We start from the raw sequence: 26,521 nt of genomic DNA, 5'->3' as shown, positions 1-26,521 counted from the left end.
CCCTGTGAGTACTCCATCATAGCTCTGCCTTTAAAAGCTTCCTCCAGACATCTGGGCCCTGAGCTATGTTTTTTATTTTTATGTGTTTGAGACAAGGTCTCGCTCTGTAACCCAGGTTGGAGTACAGTGGCGCAATCACGGCACACTGCAGCCTTGACCTCCTGGGCGCCCTGAGCTATGTTAATAAAATAAATAAGCGGCGGGGCGCGGTGGCTCACGCCTGTAATCCCAGCACTTTGGAAGGCCGAGGCGGGCGGATCTCCTGAGGTCGGGAGTTCCAAACCAGCCTGACCAACATGGAGAAACCCTGTCTCTACTAAAAATACAAAATTAGCCGGGCGTGGTGGCGCATGCCTGTAATCCCAGCTACTAGGGAGGCTGAGGCAGGAGAATCGCTTGAACTCGGGAGGTGGAGGTTGCGGCGAGCCGAGATAGCGCCATTGCACTCCAGCCTGGGCAACAAGAGCGAAACTCCATCTCAAAAAAAATAATAATAAAATAAGCAATCGTCGCGTCCTTTCTATCCTGGTCTTAGCTTGCGCTCTGCCATAAAACTCCCTCTAGCCGAACCCAGACCAGCCCTAGAGCAATCCGTTACTTCCGGGGCGCTCAGCCGGCTTGCAAACACTCTTGGCTACAGCCCCATCTCCGAGTGCGTTCGGCTATTTCCGGAAACAGTCGGCATCTGGGCTCAAGTCCGCTAAATTCTAGTGCCCGTAGGGGTCGAGATCGTTGGCTGTTTCCGGACGCTCTGGGTTGCCATGGAAACTCCTTCAACCCTGGCTTTCTCCGACCTCTGCTTTTTGCGGCAGGCCCTTTCCCCACTCTACTGCCCCCTGTTTGCTGAGCTTGAGAACGCCTCATTTGTCCCCTGGAACCATCTATGCTTCAGCAATTTCCATAAGCTGGCGGTCGCCTCTGGGTCTAAACTCCCAAGTCCTCCATTGGGCACTGAGCACATTCGGTTATTTCCAGAAACGCTCCACGGTCTTGGGGATTAGCATCGGTTGTACCAGTCCAGCCGGAGAAAGTGTTCGGACATTTCCGGAAGCGCTCGGGCGTCTCTAAGCCCAGCCGAACCCAGCTTCGGATCCCTCGCCGAGCCGATTGCACTCGGCTACCTCCGGAAACGCTCGGCTGTCTCGGGGCACCGTCCAGTCCACCAATCCCGCGGGATTACGTTCGGCTACTTCCGGAAACACTCGGGTGCCCCCTTCCCTCAGGCTCCGCCTCGGCCTCCGTTTACCCGCCCGGCCCGAATACGCTCGGGCATTTCCGCCGGGGGCGGGTTAGGCCGCTCGGAACCGTGGCGGCGGCGGAGGCGGGGATCCCGCGGCTGCGGCGACGGTGGCCGCGGTGGAGCCACGGGGCGGGCTCGGCTTGGTGTGACGGCGGCTGCGGCGGCGGTGGCGGCCGCGACCAGGTGAGTCCTGACTGGCCCTCGTGGCGGGGGCGGCTGGGAGTGTGCTTAAATGCGGGGCACCCGGGGGCAGTGCCAGGCCCCGGTGGAAGCCAGAACGCAAGCGCCAGGCTGCGTCGGGCCCCGCGGGAACTGGGGGGGCCGCAGGCAAGGGGGGGCCTCGGGCTCGGCTTCGCAGCGGTGCAGCCTCCCTGGGACGGTCGGGGCAGAATGGGGGAACTGCCCGCGTCCAAGATACCGGACTGGAGCCGCGGCCCCAAATGAGGGGAGGCCCTGCCTGGAATGGGGCTTCGAATAGTACCGAGGGGCGCCCAGGCATTGTGCGGGGTAGAATGGGGTGCGGGAGGGCCGGGGGTCGAACCCACTTCCGGTCCCCTAGCCGGGTGGCCGGGTCCACGCAGACCCAAGTGCGCGTCTGTGTGAGCGCTCAGGCCCTGCCTTCACCCGCAGAGCCCCCAGCCCTGCCTGCCCCGCCCCTCCCGCCTCCCGGGTTCGGGGAGCGCTGCTCCCGGGGCGCGCACACCGGGGCGTGGGGGCGGGCTGGCAGGCAGATCCAGGCGGTTTCCTGGGCATCCCCTCTCGGGGCCTCAGTTTCCCCACCTGTAGAATGAGGGTAACAGAGGCCTGGGAGTGGGTAAGTTGGGCACCCGAGAATGTGGCGCCCCTCCGCCGTGCTCGGACACCTCTTGGGGCTCTCCATGACTGAAGGATGCTCAGAGCCTCCACCTGACACTCGGGCCTCTTGGTGGATAGCACCTATCCTTATAGCCACCCTGAATCCTTGACAAGCAACTTAACCCGCTGCCAAGCCTTTGCATGTGCTGTTCCCTCTGCCTATCGCGCCTTCCTATCCGCTGTGATGATCCATTCTCTAGAATAGCACGTCCATCCCCCGACCCTAGCCCTGTCCATCACAGGGGGTCTCAACCTGCAGGGCCAGGCTGGGAATGTGTGCCCATCTCTGCCTCCCCAGGCTGGGGCTCCTGGGGAATGATCAATGCCCTGCTGCCGGCAGCCTCCCCTCCTCAGCTGCAGTACCCCCACCTGGCTCCCTGTCCCTCCCTGGGGCTAAGATTCCCTCTAAGCACCTCCCCATCTGCATTTTGTGCCTACTCTGGGCCCCAGGCTGGAGCTACCTGCCAGCCCACTCACTCCTCCTCTGCAGAGACTGGAGGTCCATTTGCTTGGACTCACCTCGAGGCCTTTGCTTGTGCAGGGGGCCTCTTCCTGGACTTCGTTCCCTACCTCTTAGTTCAGCTGGCCTGACCCCTCCCTGGAGCTCCCAAAGCACCCGGAGTGGCCCCCATTGAGTCCTCCCTGCCCTAGGTATCTGGCCCCCTGGCTGCTGCCCCCTCATGTCCAACTGGGCCAAGTCGGCAGATCTAGGTATAAGTCCTGGCTTCCTCCTGGCCTACTGCACGGCCCTAGATACCTCCCTGCTCTGAGCCTCAGTTTCCCCATCTGTAACAGGGGTGATGAAAAGCCAGTTTACTGGCCGGGCGCGGTGGCTCACACCTGTAATCCCAACACTTTGGAAGGCAGAGGCAGGAGGATTGCATCAGCCCAGGAGTTTGGGACCAACCTGGGCAACATAGCAAGACCCCACCTCTATTGGAAAAAAAAAAAAAAAGGGCTGGGCAAGGTGGCTCATGCCTGTAATCCCAGCACTTTGGGAGGCCAAGATGAACGGATCACTTGAGGTCAGGAGTTCAAGACCAGCCTGGCCAACATGGTGAAACCTCGTCTCTACTAAAAATACAAAGATTAGCTGAGCATGGTGGCCTGCTACTCGGGAGGCTGAGGCAGGAGAATCGCTTGAACCTGGGAGACAGGTTGCAGTGAGCTGAGATCACACCACTGCACTCCAGCCTGGGCAACACAGCAAGACTCTATCTCAAAAAAAAAAAAAAAAAACTGATTTACTGAGCATGTAGTATACCTTGGGCAGGTTCTTGGGAACTCTACTCCCAGCAGCTCCAAGGGAAGCCTGCCAGTATACCCATTTTACAGATGGAGAAGCTGAGGCCCTGAGAGGGACTGGCCCCAAGGTCACCCAGTGATTCAGGGAATTCCAAATCAGGATTTGGGCCCATCTCCGTGTTGGGGGTGAGAGGAGTTGGCCTGGCTAACGCTGCCCTATCCCTGTCTCCCTAGGTCGGCGTCCTTGGCTGACCGAGCATGGTGGCAGCCTGCACTCTTGGCTCCCTCGTCTGGTGCAGCCAGCAGAGCCGCCAGCCTTGGGCGCCCATGGCCCTCCGTGTGAGGGCGTGAGCGGCCTGCCCCAGCCTCACCTGCTGATGGAGGACTCAATGGCCCAGTGACCTGACACCACGCCACCAACTCCCTCCCACCAGTTGACGAATGGTGGACCCAGCGACGAGTGGCCCTTGTAAGGGTCATGGAATAATTTGAAGCGAGGCATGAGCGGCCCCCGTGGTCGCCTGTGACTGCTGGAGATAGAGGTCCCAGCACCCCAAGCCAACCCAGCGGACCCTCCCAGCCCTGCTCCAGCCAATGGGGCCAGTGGGGCTCCAAGCAGCCACCTAACCATCCAGACCCCACCCCACCCACGCGGCCATGGCGGGCCCTGAGGGCTTCCAGTACCGCGCTCTGTACCCGTTCCGCCGGGAGCGGCCGGAGGACCTGGAGCTGCTGCCCGGCGACGTGCTGGTAGTGAGCCGGGCGGCCTTGCAGGCACTGGGCGTGGCCGAGGGTGGCGAGCGCTGCCCACAGAGCGTGGGCTGGATGCCCGGCCTCAACGAGCGCACACGGCAGCGAGGTGACTTCCCTGGCACCTACGTGGAGTTCCTGGGGCCCGTGGCCCTGGCCCGGCCCGGCCCTCGCCCACGGGGCCCCCGCCCACTGCCCGCCAGGCCCCGTGATGGGGCCCCTGAGCCAGGTGAGCAGCAAGCAGGGGCCCTGGAAAACGGGGGTGGTCCCCTCAGACCCTTGGTCTCCTCTTCTGTCCAGTGAGGCAATGGGATCTCCAAGGAAGGAGGAAAAAGGACATTTGGTCATTTGACAAGTGTCTTCAGTGCTAGGCTCAGCAGTGGACACAAGGCCTGTTCCTGCCCTCATGAGCTTCTGGTTCAAGAAGGGATGAGAGTGTGTTTAGGAGGTGACACATGCCATGAGGAAGGGAGCTTGCATGGGAAGATGCGAGAGTGGAAGCTCAAGGCAGTGGGGGCAGCGAGGGCAGAGGCTGTGGAGTGGAACTCTGATGTCGGGAACGGCCAGCAGGAGGACTGGAGGGAGGAAGGGGAGGGCAATGTGCGCCGGCCTGGAGGACTTCATGGGATTGATTTTGAGGACAATTCAGAGTGTTCAGTAGGATTCAGAGGCTCAGCCTAGCTTCATCCTGCATTCTGCAGACAGGGTCCCTTGAAGAACTCCTTTGGAGACCCTGATTTCCAAAATGAAGCCACAAGGAGGGTGGGATGTGGGCTGCTCAGCTGAGGCCACACAGCACAGTGGGGTATGAGGACCCCACATCCCTCTTCAAAGACCCTTGGCCATCGCCACTTGCCAGGGGTGTGCCAGGTGTGGAGAATCGGGGGCACCGAGCCCACTCAGTGACTGCTGTTTGATGGGCAGGGAGTGTGGGCTCTGGCCGGGGAAACTGAGGCCCGGGTTGCAAAGAGGAGGCTGAGAAGTGCTGCATGCCCGGCACGGTCTGCTCCAACCCTCCCAGCAGCCCAGCAAAAGGCCCTGTGTGCAGACCAGGAGGCCTGAGTGCAAGGCCGTCAAATGCCGCACTTGGAACCAGTTGGTCACCCAGGGAGGCCAAAGCCCTGGGAGGTGCCAGGCCTGCTTTGTGCCAGGGTGACATTGCCCAAAGGCAAACCAGAGTCCCCCAGCGCAGGGCGGAATAGGGGGTGCCGAGGTGGTGCGACGCTGGCCCCGGCCTCCCGGCATCTGGTATCTCCAGGGCCCAGGCCTGCGTCCCGCCTTGGCCTGAAGGAGCAGGAGGCGGCCCCGTCCGGGCTCCCGGCCAGAATCTGCCTCTCCCCCTGGTAACAGCCACCTCCCTCCTCTGCCTGGCCTCTGTCCAGCCACCATACACGGCCCCACGTGGGGCGGCTGCCCAGCCCCACCCTCTGAATCTTCCAGGGTTATGTGACCTCGGCCAGAACCCACCCCCTCGAGGCCTCAGTTTCCTCATCTGGAAACAACAGGGTTGGTCCCTGGGGATGCTGGGACCCAACCCCTCGGAAATGTGCTGAAGTCACCTGAGCCCCACCTGGCTTTGCACCCACAGGGGAGGTTGCAGCCCCTCTGAGGCACAATTCCTCACCTGTGAAGTCGGGGTGATGCAGTTCTGATGGGAACCCCCTCCCCATTCTGCAGACTGATCCCAGGCCACTGTCAGGGTTGAGTTTCCCAACCCACCGGCCAGAGTGTCACCCACCTCCTCTTGTCCTTTCTCTTTTTTTTTTTTTTTTGGCGTTTTCATTGCAGCTGGGCCTTTCTCCAGCTTGAGGCGCCACCTGGCCCATCACTCAGGGAGGCCCCGCAGGCCCTGGCTTGCCCCTGCTGTGTGCCAGGGCGTCCCCGCCGAGGGCCAGAGCAGCGTCCAATGGTGGCAGACAGCGAGCTGCTGAGGCGGGGATGCTGCACACAAAAGGCCCTGTAGAGCTGGGAAGCCAGGGCTGGGAGGGGGCTGGGCCCAGGATGCCGCCGGCACCCGCTAGGAGGGGTTTCAGCTTTTCCAAAAGGAGAGCAATAATTTTCTTTCTTTTCTGAATTTTAATTTGGGGAAGAAATAATTTTTTAGAAGCAAAATGATTAAGAAAACGGGTCATGGTCCTTGGAAAGAAGCTGTTCTGACCCAGGCCGGGATATTTTTCTTTTCTTTCCTTTCAACCACTTTTTTGTTTGCATCAAGAAGGGTGAAGCGGGCCAGGCACAGTGGCTCATGCCTGTAATCCCAGCACTTTGGGAGGCCAAGGCGAGAGGATCACTTGAGGTCAGGAGTTCAAGACCAGCCTGGCCAACAGGGTGAAACCCCATCTCTACTAAAATAATACAAAAATTAGCCAGGCATGGTGGCACCCACCTATAATTCCAGCTACTCAGGAGACTAAGTCATGAGAATCGCTTGAACCCGGGAGATGGAGGTTGCAGTGATCCAAGATCGCGCCACTGCACACCAGCCTGGGCGACAGAGCAAGACTCCATCTCAAAAAAAAAAAAAAAAAAAAAAACAAGGAGGCCAAGGCAAGTGGATCGCTCGGGGCCAGGAGTTCCAGGCTGCAGTGAGCTAGGATTGCGCCACTGCACTCCAACCTGGATGACAGAGCAAGAACGTGTCTCAGAAAAAATGAGAGGCAATGTCATTGGCCCATTTTTCATTTGAAGGAACTGAGGCCCAGAGAGGGCAGGTCCTGTGGCCAAGATTGCACAGCAGGTTGTGGCGGAGCCCAAACCTGCTATATGACTTTCAGTGGCTGCCACAAAAATTACCACCAACTAGGTGGCTTCAAACAATGGAAATGTATTTATTAATTAATGTATCTTTTTGTTTTGTTTTGTTTAGAGATGGAGTTTCGCTCTTGTCGCCCAGGCTGGAGTGCAATGGTGCAATCTCGGCTCCTGCAACCTCCGCCTCCCAGGTTCAAGCGACTCCCCTGCCTCAGCCTCCCGAGTAGCTGGGATTACAGGCACGCGCCACCATGCCTGGCTAATTTTTGTATTTCTAGTAGAGACAGGGTTTCACCATGTTGGTCAGGCTGGTCTCAAACTCCTGACCACAAGTGATATGCTCACCTCGGCTTCCCAAAGTGCTGGGATTACAGGCGTGAGCCACCGTGCCCGGCCTCCTTTTTTTTATTATTATTATTTAAGAGATGGGGTCTCACTCTGTTGTCCAGGCTGGTCTTGAACTCCTGGACTCAAACGATCCTCCCGCCTTGGCCTCCCAAAGTGTTGAGATTACAGATGTGAGCCTTTGTGCCCCGCCACAACAGAAACTTATTCTGTCATGTTTCTGGAGGCTGGAAGTCCAAAATCACGGTCGTGCCCCCTCTGAAGTTTCCTTCCTTCCAGCTTCTGGTGCCTCCAGGCATTCATTCCTCTCGTGCATGGGTTGATTATTCCAATCTCTGCCTTGGCATTCTCTTCTTTTTTTTTGAGACGGAATCTCACTCTGTCACCCAGACTGGAGTGCTGTGGTGTGATCTCAACTCATGGCAACCTCCGCCTCCTGGGTTCAAGCAATTCACCTGCCTCAGCCTCCCGAGTAGCTGGGATTACAGGCGTGCACCACCACACCTGGCTCATTTTTTTGTATTTTTAGTAGAGATGGGGTTTCACCATGTTGGCCAGACTGGTCTTGAAGTCTTAACCTCAAGTGACCTGCTGGTCTCAGCCTCCCAAAGTATTAGGATTACAGGCGTGAGCCACCACGCCTGGCCTATTGATTTATTTTTGAAATGGAGTCTTGCTCTGTCGCCCAGGCTGGAGTGCAGTGGTGCAGTCTTGGCTCACTGCAACCTCCGCCTCCCGGGTTCAAGTGATTCTCCTGCCTCAACCTCCCGAGTAGCTGGGATTACAGGCACCCACCACCACGCCCAGCTAATTTTTCTGATTTTAGTAGAGACGAGTTCGCCATGTTGATCAGGCTGGTTCGAACTCCTGGCCTCCGGTGATCCACCCACCTCAGTCTCCCAAAGTGCTGGGATTCCAGGCTCGAGCCGCCATCCTGGCCAGCTTTCTCTTGTTACAAGGACATCAGCGAGTGGGTTTAGTGTCCAGCCTAATGCCAGGCTTGTCTCATGTACAGATTCTTGCTTTCCTTACACCTGCAAAGACCTATTTCCAAATAAGGTCACAGGTACCAGGGATGAGGACTTGGACATATCTTTTTGAGGACTTTATTCAGCACACTCCACCTAGTCTGTGAAGTTGTGTGAACTCCTGGTATTTTAACCCAGAAAATTGTGTCCCATCAATTCTGCCCTCTCCCAGCCCCTGCACCCAAGGTCTTGCAGCCTCCTGCGGATGGGAGTCAAGGTACCAGGCACTTGCCTGAGCTGGGCTCTGCCTCAAACTGCCCCAGCTGAGGTCCAGCCGGCAAAGAGAGGGGCTGGGCTCCTTCCAGGAACCCCACCAACATGCAACCCCCCTGCTTCCCCCACCAGGCCTCACACTCCCCGACTTGCCCGAGCAGTTCTCCCCACCTGATGTGGCGCCCCCTCTTCTGGTGAAGCTTGTGGAGGCCATTGAAAGGACAGGTGAGTTCCAGCCTGGCTGCAGCCCCTGGATTCTGCTTGCTTACCTCTAGTGACAGGCGACTCATCCCCTCACAGGGCCTCCAAGCTCTCATGCTGCACGGAAACAGGCTGAGCCTGGATGCCGTGGGCCTCTATGTTGACTAGGGCACAGAGTGACTCCTAAGGGAAGATAGGAAGGTGAACATGACGAGGCCACTGCATGTGCTGTGCCCTCTCCCAGTTTTCCCTCCCCACCCCTACCATGCCCTTATCTCTGGGCAGCAAAGGGAGACTGCAGGGGGGTTGAGCGGCCAGCCCAGGCCTCACAGGGGGTCGGGGCAGCATTTGAGAGCTGACTCGCCTGTCCCCGTCACCCCCAGGGCTGGACAGCGAATCTCACTACCGGCCGGAGCTGCCCGCACCGCGTACAGGTGAAGGGGAGCCTCAATGGGCTCGGGGGGAGGCTGGGGGCCCCAGTACACATGAGCTGGACATGTGCTCCCCTGCACCCGCAGACTGGTCCCTGAGCGACGTGGATCAGTGGGACGCGGCAGCCCTGGCTGACGGCATTAAGAGCTTCCTGCTGGCACTGCCCGCGCCGCTCGTGACCCCCGAGGCCTTGGCCGAGGCGCGCCGGGCCCTGCGGGGTGAGCCTGGCGGGAAGCCCGGGGGAAGGAGGGGGCTGTAGCGGGCGGGAGGGCCCAGGCCCGGCTCACCCTGCCCTGGCCATCTGTCCGCAGAGGCCGCGGGGCCCGTGGGGCCGGCGCTGGAGCCACCGACGCTGCCGCTGCACCGTGCGCTCACGCTGCGCTTCCTGCTCCAGCACCTGGGCCGCGTGGCCCGCCGCGCCCCGGCCCTGGGTCCCGCGGTCCGGGCCCTGGGCGCCACCTTTGGGCCGCTGCTGCTGCGCGCGCCGCCGCCGTCCTCGCCGCCACCAGGGGGCGCTCCCGACGGGTGAGGGGCGGGGCGGGGCGGAGCCGGAGCGAGCAGGGGTGGAGTTTGGGGTGTGGTGGGCGCGGCATGGCCAGAGAGAGCGGCGTCTAGGGTAGACCTTAAGAAGGGAGGGGACGGGGTCCAGCGTGAGAAGCTGCGTTCTTGTGATGACGGAGAGGGGAGCTGGGCTCCTGAGTTGTGGGACAGAAGGTGAAGGGGCCTAGTCCCGAAGCATGTGGGTGGTGCCCGCACCTTCCCTTCTGCTCCTCGCAGCTCCAGTACTGCTCTCTTGCTCGCCTTTGTGTGAGAATTTATGGAGCACTTACTGCATACAGCTATGGGGGAGCTGGCCTCGCACATGTGCCTGTATCATCTCCTCCTCCTCCCTGCACATACCGTCTCGTATATACCCCCAGGCGTGCAAGCGCACGCACAATCCTGTGCACATGCGTGGGCGGACAGGCCCTACCCAGCCCTCACCACACTCCCCTTCCCCCTAAGGAGTGAGCCCAGCCCTGACTTCCCGGCGCTGCTGTTAGAGAAGCTGCTTCAGGAACACTTGGAAGAGCAGGAGGTTGCGCCCCCAGGTGAGTCCCCTGTATTGCTGTCATTTCTTCCCGTTGGGGGCCGTAAATACTGATCCCTGAGTGCTGTCGGCATCAGCAGGCCGGTTGCAGTGGGAGGCAGCCACAGTATACAGTCGGTGCTCAGGATGCATTTGTTTTCCTGTCCCCCAGCGCTGCCGCCTAAACCCCCCAAGGCAAAGCCGGCCCCCACAGGCCTGGCCAATGGAGGGAGCCCACCCTCCCTGCAGGATGCTGAGTGGTACTGGGGGGACATTTCAAGGTAGGTTGCTGGCAGGGGGCCAGGGACCAAGGAGGTGTCACAGGGTGAGCGGGGTCTCCAGGTGGCTCGGCAGTCCCAATGTTGGATGTCCCCACAGGGAGGAGGTGAACGAGAAACTCCGGGACACTCCCGATGGCACCTTCCTAGTCCGAGATGCTTCTAGCAAGATCCAGGGCGAGTACACGCTGACCCTCAGGTGGGGGCCTGTCCCTGCAACGATAGCCGGGGGTCACAGGTCACGGAGACGGGGAGTTCAGAGGGGATAGAACATGTGCAGTTTCAAGAATGGGGGGCCAGGTGCGGTGGCTTACACCTGTAATCCCAGCACTTTGGGAGGCTGAGGCTGGCAGATCACCTGAGGTCAGGAGTTTAAAACCAGCCTGGCCAACATGGTGAAACCCCGTCTCTACTAAAAAAAAAAAAAAAAAAATTAGCTAGGCATGGTGATGGACGCCTGTAATCCCAGCTACTCGGGAGGCTGAGGCAGGAGAATTGCTTGAACCCGGGAGGTGGAGGTTGCAGCGAGCCGAGATCGCACCACTGCACTGCAGCCTGGACAACAGAGCAGCAAGACTCTGTCTCAAAAAAAAACAAAGGGACGGGGGTTGAGGGTCAGGTGCGGGGTCCCACTGGGTGCCAACACCCCTTCTCCTCCCCCAGGAAAGGCGGGAACAATAAGCTGATCAAGGTCTTCCACCGAGATGGGCACTATGGCTTCTCAGAGCCACTCACCTTCTGCTCCGTCGTGGACCTCATCAATCACTACCGCCACGAGTCGCTGGCCCAGTACAACGCCAAGCTGGACACACGGCTCCTCTACCCTGTGTCCAAATACCAGCAGGTCTGTGTCGCCCTGGGAGCCAGGGAGGGTAGCACCTGGCTGGCCCCAGGCCTCAGTTTCCTAGGTAGACCCGACCAGGCTATGCATCTCCCCTCATTCCCCCACATATCTCCAGGACCAGATTGTCAAGGAGGATAGCGTGGAGGCGGTGGGTGCCCAGCTCAAGGTCTATCACCAGCAATACCAGGACAAGAGCCGCGAGTATGACCAGCTCTATGAAGAGTACACAAGGACCTCCCAGGTACTCCAGGCCCCGTACATGAGGGAAACTGAGGCATAGAGAGGCAGTGGCAAGGCCGGGAGCAGGACGACCAACCCCAGAGGACTTGAGGATGAATATCCAGTTGCAGGTCACAGAGCAGGCACTTAGCACCAAGGGCTGTTCTAAAAACATAGAAATAAGGCCAGGCACAGTGCCTCACGTCTGTGCACTCGGGAGGCTGAGACAGGAGGATCACTTGAGCCCAGGAGTTCAAGATCATTCTAGGCAACATAGGGAGACCCCTCTACAAAAAAATTTAAAAATTAACTGGGTGTGGTGGTGCATGCTTCTACTCCCAGCTACTCAGGAGGCTGAGGTGGGAGGATCCCTTGAGCCTGGGAGTTTGAGGCTGCATTGAACTGTGATCATGCTGCTGCACTCCAGCCTGGGTGACAGGGCAAGACCTTGTCTCTAAAAACAAATAAAAACAGAAATAAGCATACGAGGCTGCGTGGGGTGGCTCACGCCTGTAATCCCAGCACTTTGGGAGGCCGAGATGGGTGGATCACTTGAGGTCAGGAGTTCAAGACCAACTTGGCCAACATGTTGAAACCCTGTCTCTACTAAAAATACAAAAATTAGCTGGGCATGGTGGCAGATGCCTGTAATCCCAGCTATTCAGGAGGCTGAGGCAGGAGAATCGCTTGAGCCTGGGAGGCAGAGATTGCAATGAGCCAAGATCATGCTACTACACTCCAGCCTGGGTGACAAGAGCAAAACTCCATCTAAAAATAATAATAATTAAAATTTAAAAATAAGTGTACGAGCTTTTACAAAACCAAAAAAGGACAGATGAGAAGGGCCCAACCAGCCGCACAGGAGTGGCTGAGCCAGGACCTGGGGAGTGTCCAGGATGAGCCTATCTCCAGCTGGACCTCAGTTTTCCCATCTGCAGAATGGAACCATGGACCTTGATTACTTATGTCCCCTTCAACCAAGATGTTACTCAAAATGAAATCATGCCAGGTGCAGAGCGCGCACCTCTAATCCCAGCTACTCGGAAGGCTGAGGCGGGAGGATCGCTTGAGCCCAGGAGTTCAAGACCTGCCTGGGTAACATAGCAAGACTTTGTCTCTTACTAAAGTAAAAATTAAGTGAGAGGTTTTATCACTCAAGGACTGTGCTAATAAGCTGCTTTTGCAAGTTAAGAGGGAATAGTTTCAGGTGGAACAGCTGGGAATTCCTCAGTCCTCCCTAGTACCCTAAGGGTTTTCTTTTTGTCCTCTTTTTTTTTTTTTTTTTTTGAGACAATGTCTTGCCCTGTCATCCAGGCTAGAGTGCCATGGCACGATCTCAGCTCACTGCAACCTCCGCCTCCCTGGTTCAAGCGATTCTCCTGCCTCAGCCTCCCAAGTAACTGGGACTACAGGCACGTGCCACCATGCCTGGCTGATTTTTGTATTTTTAGTAGAGACGGGGTTTCGCTGTGTTGGCCAGGCTGGTCTCGAACTCCTGGCCTCAAGTGATCTGGCTGCCTTGGCATCCCAAAATAAAAAAAGAAAAAAAAAATTAATAAAATTAAAAGGTGGGCTGGGCACAGTGGTTCATGCCTGTAATCCCAGCACTTTGGGAGTCCGAGGCAGGCAGATCATCTGAGGTCAGGAGTTTGAGACCAGCCTGGCCAACATGGTGAAACCCCATCTCTACCAAAAAGATAAAAAAGTTAGCCGAGCTAGGCACAGTGGCTCAAGCCTGTAATCCCAGCACTTTGGGAGGCTGAGGCAGGTGGATCACGAGGTAGGGAGTTCAAGACCAGTCTGGCCAACATGGTGAATCTCCGTCTCTACTAAAAATACAAAAAATTAGGTATCATGGCATGCACCTGTAATCCCAGCTACTCAAGAGGCTGAGGCAGGAGAATAGCTTGAACCTGAGAGGTGGAGGTTGCAGTGAGCCGAGATCACACCATTGCACTCCATCCTGGGACAGAGTGAGACTCCGTCTCAAAAAAAAAAAAAAAAAAAAAAAAAATTAGCTGGGCATGGTGGCGCACACCTGTAATACCAGCTACTTGGAAGGCTGAGGCAGGAGAACCACTTGAACCCGAGAGGCAGAGGTTGCAGTGAGCCAAGATCACGCCACTGCTCCAGCCTGGGCGACAAGAGCGAGACTCCGTCTCAAACAAAAAAAAAATTTGAGGTGCTGTCTCACCATGTTGCCCAGGCTGGCCTCAGACTCCTCAGGGTTCAAGAGATCCTCCCACTTTAGCCTCCCAACTAGCTGGGATTACAGGCAATCTCCACCACCCCTGGCCTCTGTCCTCTTTTTACTGATGTGTTAGCTGAAGCTCTTAATGGACAAGACAATTGTCCAGGATCAGTTAGGAGCACTGTAACCTCAGAATTGACTTTGGTCCTGAGCCTCAGTTTCCCTGTTAATAGTTGTTACTTTGTTAGGGGTTGTTGGAAGCATCCATGGGACAATGTAAGGAAAGTCCTAGTGCAGCATCTCGCCCAAGAAGCCCTGTGAGCTGTAGCAACTAGATCTCTCATTCATTCTCAGCAGTGTTAACAGGTCCAGGTGTTTGTGGATACCTATAGGAGGATGTAAAGAAGAGGGTTTGAGGGGTGGGGTTTTGAAGGCTGAATAGGAGTTCATTTGGTGCAGCAGGCATTAGAAGAATAACACTCCGATAGAGGGACCAGCTTGAGCAGTCTCCATATCAGAGTTGAGGCGTGCCTTTACCCCTCATGAGGGCCTTTTGCGGAGTCCCAGGAGGTGCTGAGCTGTGCCCTCTCCTCCAGGAGCTGCAGATGAAGCGTACCGCAATTGAGGCCTTCAATGAGACTATCAAGATCTTTGAAGAGCAGGGCCAGACTCAAGAGAAGTGCAGCAAGGAATACCTGGAGCGCTTCCGGCGTGAGGGCAATGAGAAAGAGATGCAGAGGTGAGTCTGGCGCCTCTGCCCTGCCCCACCCCACCCTGATCTGGTGCGGTACAAGCCAGGGAGGGAAGGAAGCAGAAGGAGGCCAGCCACTTGGAGGCAAAGAGTAGTCTGTTGAAATGGACTTTGGGCCTGGTGCGATGGCTCAGGCCTGTAATCCCAGCACTTCAGGAGGCCGAGGCGGGTGGATCTCCTGAGGCCAGGAGTTTGAGACAGCCTGGCCAACATGGTGAAACCCTATCTCTATTAAAAATACAAAAATTAGCTAAGCGTGATGGCGCACACCTGTAGTCCCAGCTACTTGGGAGGCTGAGGCAGGAGGATCACTTGAACCTGGAGTTGGAGGTTGCAGTGAGCCGAGATCGCACCACTGCACTCCAGCTTGGGTGACAGAGCAAGACTGTCTCAAAAAAAAAAAAAAAAGGAAATGGGCTTTGAAGGATGAATAGGAGTTTGCCAGAAAGAGAAATCAGAGGAAACAGAGCATAGGCTCAGAGGCTGGAAGCACATAGTCTGGTGCAAAGTAGGTCCTTGAGAAAACCCTGGAGGCCGGGTGCAGTGGCTCATTCCTGCAACCCCAGCACTGTGGGAGGCCGAGATGGAAGGATTGCTTGATCCCAGGAGTTTGAGACCAGCCTGGGCAACATGGCAAAACCTATCTCTACAAAAAATATTAAAATGTCAGCCAGACATGGTGGTGCACACCTGTGGTCCCAGCTACTCGGGAGGCTGAGGTGGGAAGGTCACCTGAGCCCAGGAGTTTGAGGGTGCAGTGAGCCGAGATAAAACCCTGAGGTCTCTGCGCCACCCCACCCCTCCCACAGGATCCTGCTGAACTCCGAGCGGCTCAAGTCCCGCATTGCCGAGATCCATGAGAGCCGCACGAAGCTGGAGCAGCAGCTGCGGGCCCAGGCCTCGGACAACCGGGAGATCGACAAGCGAATGAACAGCCTCAAGCCGGACCTCATGCAGCTGCGCAAGATCCGAGACCAGTACCTCGTGTAAGTGGAGGCTTCGTGCTTCCCTGCGGCTCCCTGGTGACTGCTGCGGCACATGGAGATCTCTCTAGGAGTCTCAGTCTCTCTCCACCAAGTGGCCCTTCCTGGGCCCTGAGACCCCTTAAACTCGGTTCCTCCTGGGCCCCTTGAAAGTTTTCCCATAGGTCAGCCTCAGCTTAGTCAGACGTGTGTGCAATGGGAGTGTCACTCCTATCCCATTCCATTTTGTGGAAAGTTGGGAGCCTTCCACAAAAATTCCTGCTGGGCTGGGCACGATGGCTCACACCTGTAATCCCAGCACTTTGGGAGGCCAAGGCAGGCAGATGGATCACTTGATGCCAGGAGTTCGAGACCAGCCTGGCCAACATGGTGAAACCCCGTCTCTACTAAAAATAAAAAGTACAAAAACCGGCCAGGCATGGTGGTGGGCGCCTGTAATCCCAGTTACTCAAGAGGCTGAGGCAGGAGAATCACTTGAACCGGGAGGTGGAGTTTGCAGTGAGCAGAGATTATGCCAGTGCAGTTCAGCCTGGGCAACAGAGCAACACTCTGCCTCAAAAGCAAAACAAAAAAAAGTCACCCGCTGTGCAACCTACCATGCTGGGTGGCTGCGGCAGCCCTGTCCTGGGTTCAAATCAGTTTAAATCCTGCTTCCACCCCCCAACCTCCTGAAGACCTCAGCCAGAGCCTCCACCTCCCTCCTGGGCCTCAGGGAGGGCACTGTCGCATGCCAGGTGCTGTGCTAAGCACCGTGCTTGTTATGAGTTCATTTGGTCCTTTCCAATCCCTTCGTAAAGTTTGCCCTTTACAGCTGGGGAGACTGAGGCACAGAACCGACAGCTGCCCTGTGCAGAGGCCAGCAGTGCTGGAATGAGCCTCTGGTGATGATGAGGTGCCTGGGGGCTCCATAAGCGTTAACAGAAACAGAAAAATGAGGGGTGTGGGTCAGGGTTCCCCAGCAGAGCTGGGGGAGCCACCCTGGGTTCAGGCTGCCCTGAGCCAGGTCAGCGCTGCCCTCTTGTGGCAACCGGAGATATTGTACCCAGAACCCTTTCTCCTCAGCTAGGCCCTGCCTCCCACTGGACAGGCCCACTGTGGGCTCAGCACCCACACAACTGTACAAGCCCATCTTTCCGGTTCCTTCTCAGGTGGCTCACCCAGAAAGGCGCCCGGCAGAAGAAAATCAACGAGTGGCTGGGGATTAAAAATGAGACTGAGGAGTGAGTGACTGCCTGGAGGGAAGCAGGGAGGGCTTCCCAGAGGAGGGGGCCATTTGGGGTGGGTTTTGAAGAATGAGTAGGAGTTCACCAGGGAGGAAGAGTTGTCCAGGCAGCTGGGGAGCCTCGGAGGCTGGCAGGTGAGTGACCAGGGCCCTCCCCGCCATCCCCCGCCGCCCCCCCACCCCAGCCAGTACGCGCTGATGGAGGACGAGGACGATCTCCCGCACCACGAGGAACGCACTTGGTACGTGGGCAAGATCAATCGCACGCAGGCAGAGGAGATGCTGAGCGGCAAGCGAGATGGCACCTTCCTCATCCGCGAGAGCAGCCAGCGGGGCTGCTACGCCTGCTCCGTAGTGTGAGTGGACCGCAGCGCTGGGGATCCCCGCGTCCCTCCCAGAGCTCTCATTGAATGCCTGCCGCGTGCCAGGCCTTGGGAAGGAGTCCCTGGTGGGGTCATCCGGGACAGGGGAGCACGCGGCCCTGGAACAGGGAAAGCTTGGCGGGGAGGCCAGCCTTCTGACCCCGCCCTCTCGTCTGCCCCCATAGAGTGGACGGCGACACCAAGCACTGCGTCATCTACCGCACGGCCACCGGCTTCGGCTTCGCGGAGCCCTACAACCTGTACGGGTCGCTGAAGGAGCTGGTGCTGCACTACCAGCACGCCTCGCTCGTGCAGCACAACGACGCGCTCACCGTCACCCTGGCGCACCCAGTGCGCGCCCCCGGCCCCGGGCCGCCGCCTGCCGCCCGCTGAGCGCCGAGGACCCGCCCCAAGCAGAGCCGCCCCTGGGCCCGTCTGCACCGTGACGGGAGCCACGGACCAGACCAGCCACATCCAGGGGTCCTCATTTCTCCGGCTCTGGCTCTTGTTTGGGGTTCTCTCACCCTCCTTCTCTTTCCTTCTCTCCTTCCCTCCCTCTCTCCTTCCCTCCCCCATTCTCCAGATCTCCCTCTGTCTCCTTTTCTCTCTCTGTCTTTCTTGGCCCCTGTCTCTCTCCATGTTGGGGGTCCTGCCTCCCCCACCCCATATCTCCGTGTCCCCTGGGCATTGCCCTCTCCATGGCTCTGGTCACCCTGACCCTCTGCCCTGCCCACCGCAGGTCCCCCGGGGTCCCGGAAGCCCCTTCTGGCTGCACCTGCCATGTTTACAGAGGGCCCCTGGGCTGCGCGGCCCCAGCCTGGGCACCCTGATTTTTAAGCCATAGACCTGGGGTCAGGGCAGGAAGGAACTTCACTCCGCTGCTTCCGAGAACCTCGGCCGTGACGTTCGGGGCCGGGCGGGACCCGCCCCACAGACTCCAACTTCCCCTCCAAACCCCGAAGTGAAACCCGCCACTGGGTTACCCCCACAATGGGGCCGCTGCGAGTTCATCCACCCCCGAAAAAATAATTAAACTAGCAGGCCAGGCACGGTGGCTCACGCCTGTAATCCCGGCACTTTGGGAGGCCAAGATGGGCGGATCTTTTGAGGTCAGGAGTTGGAGGCCAGCCTGGCCAAAATAGCGAAACCCCATATCTACTAAAATACAAAAATTAGCCGGGCGTGGTGGCGGCTGCCTGTAATCCCAGCTACTTGGGAGGCTGAGGCGCGAGAATCTCTTGAACCCGGGAAATGGAGGTTGCAGTGAGCAGAGATCATGCCACTGCACTCCAGCCTGGGCAACAGAGGGAGACTCCTCCGTCTCAAAAAAATAAAAAACTGGTGAGCTGGCCCCAACCCCTCCTAGGAATCACAGCTCCCCGTACTGGTGTCGCCGCAGTGGCAAAGTTGCGACACTGCCCACGGCCCCTCCCTCTGATGCAGATTCAGGGCTTCTCTTCGATCATGTTGGGTTTTGATTCTGTTTTTCCTTGACTGCAAAACCCTCTTTCCTCTCCTCTTTTGGGACAAGAGCCCTGGTTTTCTACGCTGCCCTTGGCCACCACACTGCCTGCCCCACGAGCTGGGAGGCAGGTTTTGTACGGTACGTTGTTATTGATATGATATAAAACATCAAACGTCGTGGGTGATTCTGTTGTCAGTGACTGGGCTTCAGTACCACCTCTGCGTGTCGGGGACCCTGGTGTTTACAGGGGTCACAGCAGGTCGGGCCTGTGGGTTTAACTCCAAGCCCCTCTGAGACCCGACAACCCCTCCCTCCCCCAGTTTAGCTGCTGAAGCCCAGAGAGGTTGAGGCAGTGCCCAAGGTCATACAGGAGAGAGATTCGAATCCTGAGATCCTGACTGCTCAGGGGACCCCAGACCCCATCCAGCCCCTCAAGTGCTTCCAAGCTGCTTCCCCCGCCCGCCACCCCCAAATTTGAATTCTGTCGCAGCCATCAGCTATGTCATTGGGAAAGTTGTATCCCCTCCCTGATCCACAGCTTCCTCATTCATTGCCAAGTGGCGTCAAAAGTCACAACCCTCCCATGCCACAGGGAGGAGTCGCCCATGTCTTTGATGTTCTCAAGGCGTCGGCACCTCCAGCCAGCATTGGAGGCTCTTCTCTGACCTCTCCTCACCCACTCCCATGCACAGCCCGCCGGGTCCCAGGAGACGCTGAGCAGAAGCCCTGTGGGGTTTTTTGTGTTTCTTTTTAAAGAGTCAAGGTCTCGCTCTGTCACCCAGGCTGGAGCGCAGTTGTGCAAACACGGCTCGCGGCTCACAGCCTCAAGCTCCTCGTTCCCAGCCTCAAGCAGTCCTCCCATCTCAGCCTTCAGAGTCACTGGATTACGGGTGTGTGTCACCATGTCCAACTAATTATTTTTAAATTTTTTTAGAAACAAGATCTTGCCGAGTGCAGTGGTTCACACCTGTAATTCCAGCACTTGGGGAAGCCGAGACAGGCAGATCACTTGAGGTCGGGAGTTTGAGACCAGCCTGGCCAACATGGTAAAACCTGGTCTCCACTAAAAATACAAAAAAAAAAAATTAGCCAGTCATGGTGGCGCATGCCTGTAATCCCAGCTACTTTGGAGGCCGAGACAGGAGAATCAGTTGAACCTGGGAGGTCAACGCTGCACCGAGCCACGATCGCGCCACTGTACTCCAACCTGGGTGACAGAGTGAGACTCTGTCTCAAGAAAAAAAAAAAAAAAAAAGGTCTTGCCCTTTTCCAGGTGGGTCTCAAACTCCTGGCCTCCAGCGATCCTCCCGCTTCAGCCTCCCTGAGTCGCGTGAGCCACCACGCGTGGCCTTATGGCATCTTTGACCTGGACTCTTGTTTACCACCCTCCCCATCACACCCAGAATCCACACCCCCACTGCGACGTCCTTGTCCCTTCAGCCCTCCCCAACCCTGGGGCCTTGCTGTCCTTGTCTGTTCTGTACAGCCACCTCTCAAGGCCCAACAAGGCTGAACCTGGGGCAAGTGCATAAAGAAACCTCCACTCTGACCCAGTCTACTGCTGGGACCTTGGGACGGGAGCTGCCTCCCTTAGCCTCAGAGCCCCCTAGCCTTGCCAGGCACTGTCCCTGCCATGTGTCCTGTCTGGAGATAACCCATAAATAACTCCAGCCCAGATGGTGCCTCTCACTGCATAGGTGCTCACAGGAGAAAGGTTGCCATCTTCATGGCCCCAGCTATGCTGAGCTGGGGGTGGAAGAGAATATCCTGTGTGGTCTCTAAAAACATTCAACCACTGGCTGTGTGTCCTTGGCAAAATAGCCTTCCCTCTCTGATCAGCCACTTCTTTGTTACCAACTGGAGTCAGTAGCCCCTACCCCCAGCCCCAACTGGATGCTTCTGAGGGTTCAATGATAAAATGGGTTGTGGGCCCACTCTATGCCTGGCACCAAGCCAGAGAACAATACATTGTGGAGTTACATTTATGATTTCTTCCAATAGGGCCGGTGCCTGGTAACTACTGGAAAAATTGTAGCAATTATATTTATGGTTATTTCTTCAATCCCACCCGGCATAGAGTAAGCACCAAAGTTGGGGTGGTGAGTCTTGGGGAGCCTTTGCCAAGGGTTTGGTCGTCTGAGGGATGGGCTCGGGGACCATCCAGCCACTGGGACTTCAGAGAAACTCCAGCTCCCAAACCAGCTGCTGTGTGTATGGCCGGGGTCTTCCCCACAACTAGAGGGGGGCACAGCTGGGGACTCAGCTATATCTTCCAGCTGTGTTTGGGACATTTTCTTCCATAGGATCCAGTGTGTCTTGTCCTGAATGTAAGGCCCTGCAGGGTCGGAATGTCTCAGTTATTCCCCTAACACTCCAGCCTCCATCTGGGCCTTTTTTCCAGGCTATTCTCTCTGCCTTCACTGTTGGGGTCACTGTCCTGTGTAGGCACCAAGGCCTGACCATGCCATCCGGAAGCCCCAGGCTGGGACAACTCTCCCCCACCTGCCTCTGAGCCCTCCATGGTGACTCTCGTTCCCCAAACCTTATCCTTCTCCCCATTACACAGAAGGGAAAGCTGAGGCTCTGTCACTCAAATCCAAAGCCAGGCAGACTCCAAGCCGCCCCACCCCTATCCCAGACAGCACAGCCTGCCTCTCTCCCCCATGGGCATCCCTTGAAGGCCAGGTTGCCCCCCACCCCCCACAAGCCTTGGACGATGAAAAGAAGGAAGGCCAGTTCTCTTCACCCCAAGCCAGAAATGGGGCTGGGGGGGTACCCTAGAGAAATGACACGCCACTCCCTGCGCCAGCTTCTGCTTTCCGGCATGGCTGTGGTCAAGCCTGAGTCAGTCCCACGGGACCACGGTGGGGGGGTCTGGAGCGTCGGGGTCAGGAGTTTGAGGGGGGAAGGGTTGAGGGGCAGGACGTGGGGGTTGGGTGTGAGGGAGGTCACAGGCGAGGCTGGAGGGAGGGGACCTGGCCACACAGGCCTTGCCCACTCTCAGGGGGCTGAATATTTCAGTTACTCCCCCAACACCCCAGCCTCCATCCCATCCCCAGCCTCCATCCGACGTTACCCCTGTTAGGTCACAGGCCCACTCTGAGAGTGGGTCTCGGGCTTCAAGTTCCCTAGCCGCCCCTAGAAGGTCTAGGGGTGCATGGAGACACCACCATTCCTCTCAGCCTCTCTGTGTCTGTCTCAAAGGCCCCACCTCACCTCCCCTAAAGGTACTCTTGCGCCAGGGCTCACATGCTTAGGCAGGGCTGATTGCCAAGGGGCCCAATGGCCTCGTGACTGGGGACCCAGCACCTGGCAGGGGTGGGGGTGGGACACTCAGAGGAAAGAGTGGAGGAGGGAGAGACGCTGGCCCGGGACCCGAGGGGCGTGGGCATCGGGAGGCGGGCCCGGGTTAGGGGCGGGACCGCCGCCTGGTTAAAGGCGCTCATTTCCCAGGCAGCCGCTGCAGCCGCCACACCTTTGCCCCTGCCGCGATGACCCTGTCGCCACTTCTGCTGTTCCTGCCACCGCTGCTGCTGCTGCTGGACGTCCCCACGGCGGCGGTGCAGGCGTCCCCTCTGCAAGCGTTAGACATTTTTGGGAATGGGCCACCAGTTAACTACAAGGTAGGGACGGCGACAGGGCGGGCAGGCTGGAGGGAACAGGCGCCCTGTCGGGGCACGCGGCTCCTTCTTTCTCCCCAGACTTCACAGGGGAAGACCAGTGCCCCGAGGGGACGCTGTCTCTGCCGGGTTCCTGGAAAAACCCTATTCAGTTCCCGGCACTGCGGCCACACTCCCTCCGTGCCGTTTCGCTTTCGCATCCCGCATCTGAGACACGCAGCTGCCTCCACCCGCCTAGTCCCGCCCAAGGGTTCATTGAGCGCCTACTGTGTACTTTTGTGGCCGGAGCTGGGGTCTCCTTTTGTGGCCCAGGGCACAAGTTCAGCAGCTGGCCAAGGGCCGCCGGCATGCATTCTTGCTGCTACCCCTGCTGCATTCATTCCAGCCAGGGCAGGGCTCACGTGTCTTTGGGACCTATTAGGCAGATTCCCTAGAGGCTGAGCGACTTGCTCACGGCTCCAGCGACATGGGCCACCCGCCACTCCTCAGCTGAAGCCGGAAGTCAGCACCTATTAGGTGCCGCCTCTATTCAGTCGGACTTGGAAAGGGTTCACGTGGGTCCCTTGCTCAGTTCAGAGCCAAGGTCTCCAGGTGAAGTGACAAGAAATGAGCATGGGCCAAGGCCGGAGGCGGTGGCTCATGCCTGTAATCCCAGCACTTTAGGAGGCCAAGGTGGGTGGATCACCTGAGGTCAGGAGTTCGAGCCTGGCTAGCCTGGCCAACATGGTGAAACCCTGTCTCTACTAAAAATAGAAAAATTAGCCGTGTGGTGGCGGGCACCCGTAGTCCCAGATACTTGGGAGGCTGAGGCAGGAGAATCGCTTGAACTCAAGACGTGGAAGTTGCAGTGAGCCGAGATCACACCACTGCACTCCAGCCTGGGCGACAGAGACTCCCTCTCAGAAAAAAAAAGAAAAAGGTCAGGCTTGGCGTGGTGGCTCACGCCTGTAATCCCAACACTTTGGAAGGCTGAGGCAGGCCGATCACGAGGTCAGGAGTTCGAGACCATTCTGGCCAACATGGAGAAACCCTGTCTCTACTAAAAATACAAAAATTAGCTGGGTGTGGTGGCATGTGCCTATAATCCCAGCTACTCGGGAGGCTGAGGCAGGAGAATTGCTAGAACCAGGGAGTCGGATGTTGCAGTGAGCTGAGATCGCGCCACAGCACACCAGCCTGGCGACAGTGAGACTCCATCTCAAAAAAAAAAAAAAAAGTCTCAAAGTCAAGATTCCACCTGGCAAGTTCTGGAAGGCGTGCAAGATGAATTGTCTATCACAGCCCCCTTTCTACAAGACTACCAAGTGGGGTTCAGAGAAGTGGGGAACTGCCCAGGGCTACACCTGCCTCCCACCCCTTCCTAATCCACAGATGGGCAATCTATACCTGCGGGGGCCCCTGAAGAAGTCCAATGCACCACTTGTCAATGTGACCCTCTACTATGAAGCACTGTGCGGTGGCTGCCGAGCCTTCCTGATCCGGGAGCTCTTCCCAACGTGGCTGATGGTCATGGAGATCCTCAATGTCACGCTGGTGCCCTACGGAAACGCACAGGTGGGGAAACTGAGGCACGTGGGCAGGGGGGCAGGGGACCCAGCCTACCAGCAGGCTCTCACCCTGCTGCCTTGCAGGAACAAAATGTCAGCGGCAGGTGGGAGTTCAAGTGCCAGCATGGAGAAGAGGAGTGCAAATTCAACAAGGTGGAGGTGAGCGGCCCCCAGGGCCCCACACAGGGGTGGGGGAAAACCACCCCACGTACAGGAGGCAAATACGAGGATGCCAGCTCTGTCTTCTGCCTCGTGTGCTCCCATTTAATCACATCTTTATTCCCTATCTCCTGGGTGGGTACTGGTGATTATTACGAGAGGGTGTCAGGGTACCCTGGGCCCTCTTCATGCCCTCTCCTGCCCCCTCTCCAAACCCCAGGCCTGCGTGTTGGATGAACTTGACATGGAGCTAGCCTTCCTAACCATTGTCTGCATGGAAGAGTTTGAGGACATGGACAGAAGTCTGCCACTAGTGAGTGACGCCCCTCACTCCACACGAGGAGGGGGACAAGGGTGGTAACCTTCCCTGCATCCAGGCAGACCCAAATTCAAGTCCTAGCCCTGACCACTGCTGTTTGTGCAGCCCAGGAAAACAACTACCCTTCTTTATTTATTTTTTTATTTTTTCTTAAGACAGAGTCTCGCTCTGTCACCCAGGCTGGAGTGCAGTGGCACAATCCCAGCTCATTGCAACCTCCACCTCCAGGGTTCAAGTGATTCTCCGGCCTCAGCCTCCTGAGTAGCTGGGATTACAGTTGTGTGCCAACATGCCCAGCTAATTTTTGTGTTTTTAGTAGAGACAGGGTTTCACCATTTTGGTCAGGCTTGTCTTGAACTCCTGACCTTGTGATCCACCCGCCTTGGCCTCCCAAAGTGCTGGGATTACAGGTGTGAGCCACCGCGCACCCAGCCCTTTTTTTTCTTTTTTCTTTTTTCTTTTTTCTTTTTTTTTTTTTTTTGAGACAGGGTTTTGCTCTGTCACCCAGGGTGGAGTGCAGTGGTGCGATCTTGGCTGACTGCAACAACTGTCTCCTTGGTTTAAGTGATTCTCCTGCCTCAGCTTCCCCAGTAGCTGGGACTACAGGCACGCACCACCATGCCCGGCTAATTTTTGTATTTTCAGTAGAGACAGTGTTCACCATGTTGGCCAGGCTGGTCTCAAACTCCTGACCTCAAGTTATCCGCCTGTCCCAGCCTCCCAAAGGATTACAGGTGTGAGCCACCACGCCCGGCCCCAGCCTCCCCTCTTGAAGCCTCCATCTCTGAATCAGGGGAATGAATGCAGGTCTCTTAGGAGCATGAGTGATCACGGAGGACTTACTGGAGGAGGCATTTCTGAGCTGGGCATAGAAGGATGACCAGGAATGTGCAGAGACACAGATGATGGGATGTGGAGATGATAGGACAGACCCCACCTACTTCCCCAGGGGATTGTGAAGAATGATTCCCAGAGAAGTGACTCATTGGCTCCAATCATTTATTCATTCATCAAACATCTGGGTCACCCAAGAGGCCTCACCTAGTGACACCCTAGTCCTGCAGGGTTAGATCAGGGCTGAGAGAGTGGCAAGGAGAGGACACTGAGGAGACACTGTGGAAGGAGGAGGAAGGGTGTTCCTGGCAGAGGGATCAGCCTGTGTGGAGGTCCTGAGTAAAGTGAGATACTATGGGGGTCAGAGGCAGTGGGTCTGGTCTTAGGGATGAAACCAAGGGAGCTAGGAGGCAGGAGCAGCCCAAGCCCTGCCTTAGGGGCCTCCACTCAAGCATGTATTGAGCACCTGCTGTTTGTGGGCATTGTCGCATTGCTGTGAAGCCAACTGTACCCTCTTCTCAGTGACGAAACAGGCTTGGCTCAGGGCTGGTGGGTGGGACCGTTGAGATAATGGGGAGGAAGCTGAGGCAACCCCCTGCTCCCCACCCACCCAGTGCCTGCAGCTCTACGCCCCAGGGCTGTCGCCAGACACTGTCATGGAGTGTGCAACGGGGGACCGCGGCATGCAGCTCATGCACGCCAATGCCCAGCGGACAGATGCTCTGCAGCCACCGCACAAGTATGTGCCCTGGGTCACCGTCAATGGGGTAAGAATCTTTTTGGCCCTCAGCTTGACACTCATAGTCCCATGGAGTCAGGGATGGACAAGACAGAGGGACCAGAGATAAAGGAGCCCAGGTGGAGGTTGCAGTGAGCCGAGATCGTGCCACTGCACTCCAGCCTGCGCGACAAGAGCAAAACTTGATAGCTTTGCGTAGGGAAAAAGGGCATTGACGCTGGGGTTTTGAAAGGTGAGTAGGAGTCTATCAGGCAAAAAAATGTATGTATTAATTCGAAGTATTAAACATCCCTAGCCACCCCCGTTGGGAAAGATGTGCCACTGATTTGCGTGGCGGGAGGCAGAGGCCAGACTTGGGAATATGTGCAGCCCTTTCTGGACTGGAACCAGGGTGCATGGGTTGGGGTAGCTGCTGGGAATGTGCGACCCCTGTCTTGCTTTGTGCAGAAACCCTTGGAAGATCAGACCCAGCTCCTGACCCTTGTCTGCCAGTTGTACCAGGTAAGCTGGGAGGGGAGCAGTGGGATTCAGGTGGTGGGGGTAGGGTCTCCTTCCAGGACCCCAACTCGTGGCCTTCCCCTCCAGGGCAAGAAGCCGGATATCTGCCCTCCCTCAACCAGCTCCCTCAGGAGTGTCTGCTTCAAGTGATGGCCGGTGCGCTGCGGAGAGCTCATGGAAGGCGAGTGGGAACCTGGCTGCCTCCCTTTTTTTCTGATCCAGACCCTCGGCACCTGCTGCCCACTAACTGGAAAATTTCTATGCATCCCATGAAGCCCAGATACACAAAATTCCACCCCACGATCAAGAATCTTGCTCCACTAAGAACGGTGCTAAAGTAAAACTAGTTTAATAAGCCCTT

The 26,521-nt window shown here is 57.2% G+C and overlaps 2 protein-coding genes across 3 annotated transcripts; both read left to right on the top strand.

Annotated features, from left to right (window-relative positions):
- The first annotated feature begins 1,291 nt into the window (after positions 1-1,291).
- PIK3R2 (phosphoinositide-3-kinase regulatory subunit 2) lies at positions 1,292-18,628 on the top strand. Its single transcript, XM_003275823.4, has 16 exons — positions 1,292-1,423; positions 3,575-4,319; positions 8,560-8,652; positions 9,012-9,062; positions 9,147-9,278; positions 9,372-9,585; positions 10,066-10,151; positions 10,302-10,410; positions 10,508-10,606; positions 11,071-11,251; positions 11,367-11,492; positions 14,258-14,400; positions 15,222-15,398; positions 16,544-16,615; positions 16,803-16,973; positions 17,165-18,628. Exons 2-16 carry the CDS (start codon positions 3,998-4,000, stop codon positions 17,370-17,372), a joined length of 2,184 nt encoding a protein of 727 aa, XP_003275871.1. The 5' UTR covers positions 1,292-1,423; positions 3,575-3,997; the 3' UTR covers positions 17,373-18,628.
- IFI30 (IFI30 lysosomal thiol reductase) lies at positions 18,502-26,521 on the top strand. Of its 2 annotated transcripts, none has more exons than XM_030820427.1 (8): positions 18,502-18,582; positions 21,902-22,067; positions 23,436-23,618; positions 23,696-23,770; positions 23,991-24,083; positions 25,538-25,690; positions 26,110-26,163; positions 26,248-26,521. In XM_030820427.1, exons 2-8 carry the CDS (start codon positions 21,936-21,938, stop codon positions 26,308-26,310), a joined length of 753 nt encoding a protein of 250 aa, XP_030676287.1. In that variant the 5' UTR covers positions 18,502-18,582; positions 21,902-21,935; the 3' UTR covers positions 26,311-26,521. The 2 variants fall into 2 exon arrangements, with proteins under 2 accessions (XP_030676287.1, XP_030676286.1); XM_030820426.1 differs by having other exon boundaries at positions 18,505-18,582; positions 21,898-22,067.

The sequence above is a fragment of the Nomascus leucogenys genome, chromosome 10, assembly GCF_006542625.1.
Source record: "Nomascus leucogenys isolate Asia chromosome 10, Asia_NLE_v1, whole genome shotgun sequence".
Taxonomy (NCBI): Eukaryota; Metazoa; Chordata; class Mammalia; order Primates; family Hylobatidae; genus Nomascus; species Nomascus leucogenys.
This window is presented reverse-complemented; position numbering and strand designations above follow the sequence as displayed.

Excerpts from the sequence above, each read along its gene's own strand:
- PIK3R2 (XM_003275823.4), top strand. The coding sequence starts at position 3,998 with ATGGCGGGCCCTGAGGGCTTCCAGTACCGCGCTCTGTACCCGTTCCGC. Across the intron at positions 10,411-10,507 it reads TACTGGGGGGACATTTCAAG|GGAGGAGGTGAACGAGAAAC; the intron begins GTAGGTTGCTGG and ends ATGTCCCCACAG. Across the intron at positions 11,493-14,257 it reads AGTACACAAGGACCTCCCAG|GAGCTGCAGATGAAGCGTAC; the intron begins GTACTCCAGGCC and ends CCTCTCCTCCAG.
- IFI30 (XM_030820427.1), top strand. The coding sequence starts at position 21,936 with ATGACCCTGTCGCCACTTCTGCTGTTCCTGCCACCGCTGCTGCTGCTG. Across the intron at positions 22,068-23,435 it reads GGCCACCAGTTAACTACAAG|ATGGGCAATCTATACCTGCG; the intron begins GTAGGGACGGCG and ends CCTAATCCACAG. Across the intron at positions 24,084-25,537 it reads TGGACAGAAGTCTGCCACTA|TGCCTGCAGCTCTACGCCCC; the intron begins GTGAGTGACGCC and ends CCACCCACCCAG.